Source organism: Elgaria multicarinata, chromosome 4 (genome assembly GCF_023053635.1).
Source record: "Elgaria multicarinata webbii isolate HBS135686 ecotype San Diego chromosome 4, rElgMul1.1.pri, whole genome shotgun sequence".
NCBI lineage: Eukaryota > Metazoa > Chordata > Lepidosauria > Squamata > Anguidae > Elgaria > Elgaria multicarinata.
The window spans coordinates 68349643-68359225 of record NC_086174.1 but is presented as its reverse complement, the minus strand read 5'-3'; the positions used below and the strand labels follow the sequence as shown (position 1 = coordinate 68359225).

The window sequence follows — 9583 nt, the reverse complement described above, 5'->3', positions numbered from 1 at the left end:
GGCTCTACTTTCCGAGCGTCCAGCTTCCGTGTGAATGACAGCCTAGTGCCACGTTTAAGCCGATGTCCTTTGATCGTTCGAAAGTTCGATCGGTTCGTTTAAGGCGCTCCAAATTCTCCATAGGATCCGGCGCTTTACTTGTCTGTGCACCAGGGGACGACGACACGCGAGTAAGTCCCGTGGAAATCGATGGGACTTATGAATAAATTTAGGATTTCCGAAGCACCTTCAGGACTAACAAAATTATTCACACAATTCATATTTTATTTAGGGCGCAATCCTAGGCGTAGTTAAACGGGGGGGGGGAAGCTACAATTCCCCGGGGGGACGCTGGAATCCGAGCATACATAAGATTGTGCCCTCAACAGAGTTCACTATCACAAGCTTCCCAAAAGGATTACAACAAAAATTATCAATAGCTATCGATAGATAGATAATAGTAATCTCCACAGGTTTAGATGACCCCTAGGCTCTACTCTTCCATGCTTTTTAAATAAGTGTGGTTTTGATGTGGGGAGTGACATTAGTTTCATAACTCAACATACCTTTGCAGGGTGGGGGTGTCTTTTAATCAACCATTAATATTTTAATAGATGTTCTAAGTAGTGCTAAAGCAAAATACCATTTAAATGAAAGCGTTATAGTACTATGTCCCTATAGTTAAAAATGGTGGTTGGGGGAACCCTTTCCAGCACCAGAGCCTTCAAACTACAAATGAAAGCTGTCTTCACCGCATGTTTGCAAGCTTTGAGGCATTTTATTTTGGGAAACAATGCTAGATTATAACCCTGGGCTTGATCAACCAAGGTGGTTATTTCTTTAAGTCAATATGCTTTCAGCCCTATATATATTTACCAGGGAGCAAGGCCCATTGGACTCTATAGAGATTACTTCTCTCTAAACATATTGTTTGGTGTATGTAGAAAAGGCGTCAGATTTTTGTGCAAGATAGATTACAATGTTTAAAATGCAAAAATGGATACTTGTATGTTTTTGGAGTTTAGATTTTTAAAAAGATATTGCAAGTTTGTCATGCATTTGATGCAAGCATGTTAAACCTTAACTTATTTGAATCAACTTGTCCTACCAAACACATTGATTTAAAGGGCTGCTATGTAAAAAAGAAGAAGAAGAACTGTGGGGGAAATATCCTGTTGAGATCAAGCGTTATAAATATGGTGCAATAGGTCATATACTCTACATTGTTATTATGGGCTTGAGTCTCCATTGGGCAAGTGGGTGAACGGACTGCTTCCCTGAATATCACGGGAAAGTTATCAACTCTGTGCTCATCTGGATGATCTTGTATATGCCTACTTGTTTGCTCTGACCGCTACAATTTGCTTAGTTCTCCAATTGTGAATACTTAAAGTGCAGTCCTAGGTAGGTCTACTCAGAAGAGTTCATTAAGGCTTACTCCCAGGTAAGTGGGCATATGATTGCAGGCAAGGACACTTCCTTTTTATTGTATGAAAATTAATTGCTTATTTCAATATCTACAAGTCCTTGTTTCTGACATGTCCTTGCCCTTTGGTTGTCTCTAAGTCGTCAAAGATACACATGTGTGCAAAGACACATGCTACAAAGAGCAAAAGTTGTTACCTACATTGTAGGTAAAGTTGTTAAAATTATTGTTCAAGTGATAAGAAGTACACTCTCGTACATAGCATGCATGGTCTATTTAGTTATAAGTTAACAAATTTTAGTGATTAGATTTACCAAATTATCATGTATCGTTGTTTAGAAAACACATGAAATGGGATACTTGATTTAAATTTATTTAAATTGGCCTTTTTTCTAGATGATTTAATAAATTCACCCTGATTTAATGGGACTTATTTTCAAGCAAACAAGACATTGGATTGTGCTGCAAGGTTGCAATCCAAAGCATACTTACTGGGGAGCAAGCCTGTTTATTTCATCTTAAGTTATTTCTTCAGTGAATATGATTAGGATCAAGCTAATAAATCCAGGATAATAACTTTTTAATGACCAAACCAGATGTGATATTAATGAATCACTTGAAATGGCATGCTTGTTTTTATGTTTTATTATTACTAATTTTCATTGGGACCACAGCGCACAGGGAAGACATTAACCCTTTCCAACATTACTGACAAAAATTCCCTCCTCTGTGGCTGTTTTATGTGGTGGTGCCCATAGAAACTGTCACTAAGCTGTCCTCTATAGAAAAGAAAGAATTTACTAGGAAGAAGAGAAGGTGAGCCAGTGTATAAGCAATCTGACCAGGACCAAGAAGAAAACCTTTACTTGTATCAGTAAGCAGAGTTGCCAAGCAAGAGCTCATAACTGATTAGCTATTGCCAAGGGAGAATCAGTAGCAGAGCCAAATAAAAGGACACAGGTCATGAAGGCAGACCCTGCACAATTTATTTATTTATTGCATTTCTATACTGCTCAGTAGCCAAAGCTCTCTGGGCGGTTCACAAAAATTAAAACCATGAAGACAATTCAAAGTATAAAACAACAGAATAAAAGTACAATATAAAAGCACAACCAGGATAAAACTGAGCAGCAATGCAGAGATTAACACAGATTTAAAATACAGATTTATAACAGCAAAGTTAAAAAACTTAGATGACGAACTGTTAAAACACTGGGAAATTAGAAAGGTCTTCACCTGATGTCAAAAGAGTATAATGTAGCCCATTACACAGCTGGGATGCCACAGCAGAGAAGGCCCTCCTCCCTTCCTTTGGCAGGGGCTCATGGAGAAGGGTCCCTGAGAATGATCTTAGGGTCTGGGCAGGTACATATGGGTGGAGGCGTTCCTTCAGATAACCTGGCCTCAAGCCATTTAGGGCTTTGAATGTTAATACCAGCACTTTGAAAATGGCCCGCACCTGGACTGGTAGCCAGTGAAGCTGGAAAAGGACTGGCATGATGTGGTCTTGTTGGCTAGTCCCTGTTAACAAACATGCTTCCCTGTTTTGTACCAGCTGAAATGTCTGGACCATTTTCAAAGACAGCCCACATATAATGCATTGCAGTAATCCAAACGAGAGGTTATCAGAGCATGGATACAGAGAACTGTAACTAAGCTATCTCTGTCCAAGTAAGGATGCAGTTGGTAAACTGATAAAAGGTGCTCCTTCCACCAAGTCCACCTGTGCCTCAAGTGACAGTTATGGATTCAAGATCACCCCCAAACTATGAACCAGTGCAACCCCCTCCAGAACAGGTTGAACATCACCTAGCCAGACAGACAAACCACCCACTAACAGTACCTCCGTCTTGTCTGGATTAAGTCTGTTTGTTGGCCCTCATCCAGTCGGTTACCTTGCCCATGCACTCATTCGGAACAGCCACTGCCTCACATGGTTTTGATGAAGAGGAAAGGTAGAGCTGGGTGTCATCGGCATATTGATGACACCTCAGCCCACATCTCTGGATAACTTCTCCCAGTGGCTTCATGTAAATGTTGAACAGCATAGGGGATAAAATAGAGCCCTGTGGAACCCCATGGCCTAGGTGCCATGGCACGCTGACTGCAGCCAGGAAATCAGAAGACGTTTACTTCTTGGGAGGAGAGCAATGACAAATCTTGATAAAGTAGTTAAGAGCAGAGACACCACACTGACAACAAAGATCTGCATAGTTAAAGCAATGGTATTCCCCGTAGTAACCTATGGCTGCGAGAGCTGGACCATAAGGAAGGCTGAGCAAAGGAAGATAGATGCTTTTGAACTGTGGTGTTGGAGGAAAATTCTGAGAGTGCCGTGGACCGCAAGAAGATCAAACCAGTCCATACTCCAGGAAATAAAGCCAGACTGCTCCCTTGAGGGAATGGTATTAAAGGCAAAACTGAAGTACTTTGGCCACATAATGAGAAGACAGGATACCCTGGAGAAGAGGCTGATGCTAGGGAAAGTGGAAGGCAAAAGGAAGAGGGGCCGACCAAGGGCAAGATGGATGGATGATATTCTGGAGGTGACAGACTTGACCTTGGGGAAGCTGGAGGTGGCGACAGCCGACAGAAAGCTCTGGCGTGGGCTGGTCCATGAAGTCACGAAGAGTCGGAAACGACTGAACGAATAAACAACAACAACACCTTCTGGAATCAGCCATCCAAGTAGGAGCAGAACCACTGCAACACAATGCCTCCCACTCCCAACCCAGACAGCCTATCCAGAAGGATACCATGATTGGTGATATCAAAAGCCACTGAGAGGTCCAAGAGAATCAAAAGGATCGCAGTCTCCCTGTCCCTCTCCCAACACAGGGCAACCAAGACAGAAACAGATGAGAAATAGAGAACATTAACCCAGGAGGATAGTATATTAAAGAATAGGAGTATATTAAGTATATTAAAGAACTGGATAATAGGAGGTCTTGAACTCATAGAACTTATAGAATTGGCATACAGGAGAGTCAGATCAGATGATACAGCCAGAGCTCATAGTAGGCAGAAACATCTGGGCAGCCCCCATCCTCCCAACAGTGCAGATGAGAACTCACAGAAAACTAGTGCTCCAGCTTGAATAGGAATACCACTGGAAACTAAAGAACATAAAACTAACAGAAGGAAATGGGATTTCCTCCAATTATACTCATAGCCAATCCTAGCTTTTACTGCTGCAGGTCAATCAAGCTGGAGATTGTCAGTGTTATGGTCTATCACTACATGAGGAGCATGCTGTCCTTTACAGGCCAAATTCCTGGACAGATCATTTGACTGCTTCTAAGAACACTGGGCAAGAAGCCCTGCACTTCTGAACAGGTGAAAAGAGTGAGGTGGAATCCTATCTTCCTAAGTAGTCTCACGGAAACTGAAAAAACACAAGTGAAAGGGGGCACTGGGAAGTCGTAGTGGCTCCTCCCCTCACTCAGCATACCCAGCTCTACCTTTCCTTTTCATCAAACCCAGGTGAGGCAGTGGCTGTTCCGAACCAGTGCCTGGGCACGGTAATGGACTGGATGAGGGCTAACAAACTGAGACTCAATCCAGACAAGACGGAGGTACTGTTAGTGGGTGGTTCATCTATCCAGCGAAGTGATGTTTACCCTGTCCTGGATGGGGTTGCACTCTCCCTAAAGGATCGGGTCTGTAGTTTGGGGGTGCCCTTGGATCCAGAACTGTCACTTGAGGCACAGGTGAACTCAGTGGCAAAGAGCACCTTTTATCAGCTCAGGCTAATATACCAACTAAGCCCTTATCTGAACAGAGATAGCCTACCTACAGTTATCCATGCTCTGATAACCTCTCGTTTGGATTACTGCAATGCGTTATACGTGGGGCTGGCTTTGAAAATGGTCCGGAAACTTCAGCTGGTACAAAACAGGGCAGCCCGCCTACTAACGGACTGGCCGACGAGATCATATCACACCAGTCCTCTACAACTTCATTGGCTGCCTGTCCAGGTCTGGGCACGATTCAAAGTGCTGATATTAACATTCAAAGCCCTAAACGGCTTGGGGCCAGGTTATGTGAAGGAACGCCTCCTCCCATATGTGCCTAAATAAACTACAGGCCTTCCTGGATAATGGTGCTTCCCCTTCACAGGCCTTGGGTGGTAGGCCTGTCCACCTATCCTAAAACAGCTACTCATATCACAAAGGCACAAACACAGGGACCAAACTGTAATAAGTGGAAATTCCAGCTCTGTCCCTATTATTCCCTGGCAACACTAACACAACATCGGGCCCATTCACTGCTTCATCTTCCGATATGATATATGTGATCACCTGCCAGCAATTCTCTTCTGCTTTCTACGTAAGATAAACAGGTCAGCTGCTCTACAAAAGGATAAATGGACACAAATATGAAATCAGAAATGGCAACATTCAGAAACTAATAGAACATGTCAATCTCCCTAGATACTGTTGCTGGCCTGAAAGTTGTCATTCTCCAACAAGAAGAATTTCAAAGGGAGACTCCAGGGCGAAACAGCTGAATTAGAACTAATAAAAATACTTTATGTAGAGTCTTTAAGGGCTTTGTGTGCATTATCTAGTTGCAATCCTGTAATGTAAATAAGTATTACTATCCACCAGAATGCAGATGGGAGGACAGGTTAAGAGAAAGTTGCTCATCCAAGAGCATCTAGTTAGTTCATGGCAGAAGCAAAACTTGAACCAGGGACTTCCTAATTCTCAGTACAATCCCTTAAGCTGCAATCCTACACACACTTTCCTGGGAGTAAGCCCTACTGAACACACTGGGACTTACTTCTGAGTAGAAATACATTGGATTGCACTGTTAGCTACTACACTACGCCAGGTCTCTGATAACAAAGCTTGATTCTATTTATTTAGCTCTGAATAGAGACCATGGTTTCCTGTTCTTCTACAGGTATTCATTTACATAGCAATGCTAAAATGATTACATTATCACCAGTTTGTTGTTGTGGATGGTTGCTGTGCTTATTTTACATACATATGCACTCTAATTGAAAGGTCACAGACTGTACTTTTTGAACTTCATTACCATTTTATTTTTTTCCATTTACCCTGTTATGTATACATACATTGCCCACTGAAGATAACACTTCATGCATTTCATGAATGGGATTCTAATCCATGAAAGTTTATGCACTATAATAAATGTGTTCATCTTTAAAATGATACAAGACTTTGAAAAAGGTTATCTGCACAACCACAATAGATTTTCAAACTTCAGTGTTATTATAGAGCATGGAACATTTGCAGTAAGCACTAAGTAGACACTGAATTCAGGAGCAAGCAGAGTACATAACTTGGAGCAATCACAAATTCTAGAGCAATTTTTTCAGAAGTCATTCACTCATTACTTCAATAGCATTTATTCATACATGCCTTTTCTAAAATTGCACTGTCATATATATGATGCATCACACCTTTTGTAAGCCATCATTTAATATAGTTTTATATACTGTTTATTAGTCCATATTTATCTGGGTGGGTGTTCTTTCTTATTACTGTTATTAATTTAATTAATGCACTGTCTTTCTTCCCAAGGGAGCATCATATTGCATCATATGTTCCAGGGCTGAACCCTGGGACTGAAATCATTTCCAGAACAAAGATCCAGAACAAAGATCTGCATCCTAACTGTCATGTATGTTCACATGGGGACTACTGGCAAATCAGGCAAGAAATAAATTGGTTGGAAGAGCATTATCTCACATAATGGCTTTCAGCTAAACAAGAAAAGGACATCAATGAGTATGTATTATTAAGCAAATGTTTGAGAACTTGATCTCAGTAAGATAACTAAATGAAAAAGTAGCTGTGGATATGACTTTTCTAGATCTTAGTCAAGACTTTACCTGGTTCTTACATAATGTCAGTTCCTGGATTAAACAAGCCAAGAATTCCTTGCCACTTCTGAACCCAACAACAAACCATGAACTAAAAACCCTAAACACAGAGTGCTGGGTTCATATGTCATGAAAGCCCAGGAACACAGTGTTTTGGGGTTGTTTTCAAAAGCAGTTGCGAACAAGTATGTGAGTTGTTTGATCATACAACTCAGATTTCATGTCTGATTTCATGTTAAAGTATCTAGAACTTAAGAAGCTCTGTTGAGTGTTGTTTGCTAGCCAAATAGAAAAAAAATCTTCAGATAAACTTTAGTAACAAATGTGACCAGTTTACTCCAGCAACCCAGTCTAAACAAAATGGCTGCAATCGGAGGGTTTATTACACTTTAAGGGAGGGATAGAATTTTTTAGGAGATCTAAAAGCGTGAGAGTACCATCACTTCCCATGTGCACAAACTTTTATATAGACCTTTGTTTCAGGGGGTTGGGTCCACCACCACCATCATCATCTAAATTTATTTATTACCCACCTCTTTGGATGGAGGCAGGGAACAACACCAAATAAAATATAATACATAAAATTAGTTAAAAGAGCATATAAAACCAATACAATATTAAAATAACTATCACAACATGTCAAGAAATACTTTTGTAAGCCGCCGTGAGAGCCTTTTCTGGCTGAATGGGGGCATAAAAATCCTTAAATATATAAAAATAAATAAATAAACATTTAAAATTCTTAGGTTTAAAATTCATCTGGGAGATCCAGGGATGGAAACAATGGGCTTTGGCAGGTAAGGGGCAGAGACCAGCACAAAATCTATTATTGCTAGCCGCCTTGAGTACCATTTCCTTGATGGAAAGGCAGGGTTTAACTAAAACAACATCAACAAAAAATGTTCATCAACTTATACATTTCTAAAAAAGTTCGAGAGGAAAGAAAAACTGCCTTGAACCCTGTTTTTTTGGCAAGCGGTTCAAAAGCCGAACAAGCCAAATAAAAACCAGCCAAGGGAGTTTTCTACTAGAATCGCTTGCAACAGTGGTACAAGGATAAAAGAGCATATTTCCCACATACTCCACCCTAAGCTCTTTGAAGAAAGGGAGAAATACACGTGTACTAAAACACGCATTTAGTAAGAACTGTCGCTAGCGGACTGACACCGTGGTCTACAGCCAAATGATTACAATAATATGTGTAAGTCCCACGGCTCACAGCAAGGTTTCCTGCACAGCTCTAAGCATACACCAGGGGCGAAGATACTCCCTTCTAAGAAACCTACACCAAGCAGGATATAACAGTTGAAAAACGTTATGAAAACGGTGTAAGTAATGTGTCCTGGGCCTGAACAGTTGTCATAACCATTATAAAACGTTACAAGCAGTTGTGTAGATCCTGCCCGGGGAAACTATACTCCGCCTCAGCTCAACCTCCATTTTTCCACGCAGCTCAAAAACTGCCCTTCTCCGCGTCGGTCACGTGGCGACGTCCTCGCCTTCAGCCGAGCCCTCCGTGACGAATGTGCTGGAGGTGGAGGAGGAGGAGGGATCTGGCGGAGCCAATGGAACGCGGGCCTTGGGGCTGGAATTAAGGGAGGCCCCAGGTGGCTTTAAGGGTCTGAGTGTGCGGTGGCCGCGGCAGGCAGCATTCAGGGGCAGACATCATCATGAGGACCGGAGAGGAAGCCGTCGTGCTCGTCGCTGCTGCAAGGACCCCCATCGGTGAGTGGGAGACCGTGCCCACTGCATGGTGATGGTACCGCCGCCTTTCCCTCTGTACTGCTCTGTATTAATGCGGAGCAAGCGGGTTAATCGACTGCCATAACATCGGATGGACCCAATCCGGAACGATCCATTGATTCGGACGTCTCCGGGAAATCTTCCCCTTATGCCTCCTCGATTTGGAGACACCCTGCTGGAGGCAGAAAAGGCCGGCAATAAGCCTGGCCAGGGCGGCGTTTAGGGGAGCTTGGGGTGGTCTCTGGTGGAAGCCCTTTCTAAAGAAGACCCATTCAAATGAATGGGACGTAAAACTTCGATTGACATTGGGAGCAACCCACGGAATACAATCCTGTGCTGCCTTGGCTAACACAGGGATGGTGAAAGTGTGGCCCTCCAACTCCCATCATCCCTCGCTGGGCTAGGGCTGATGGGAGTTACAGTCCAACAACATCTGGAGGGCAGCACATTCCCCTAGCCCTGGGCTAACTGCTCCATTTTAATGGCACTCAAAGGGTGATGTTGAGCTGCGAAAACCAAATGGAACCAGTATATTTCTGAATTGGGGGTGTGTGTGTGTTGATGTATGGATATCTTAGGCC

General features: G+C 42.5%; 1 protein-coding gene across 2 annotated transcripts in view; it reads left to right on the top strand.

Annotated features, from left to right (window-relative positions):
- Positions 1-8875: 8875 nt before the first annotated feature.
- LOC134397646 (acetyl-CoA acetyltransferase, cytosolic-like) overlaps positions 8876-9583 on the top strand; it is a 36814-nt gene continuing 36106 nt past the window's right edge. The window contains exon 1 of one of the 2 annotated variants that reach the window (XM_063124480.1): positions 8876-8984. In XM_063124480.1, the coding sequence (XP_062980550.1) occupies positions 8930-8984 (55 nt within the window). In that variant the 5' untranslated portion in view covers positions 8876-8929. The remainder of the gene's footprint in view (positions 8985-9583) is intronic. The other variant, XM_063124479.1, reaches the window with a different exon arrangement.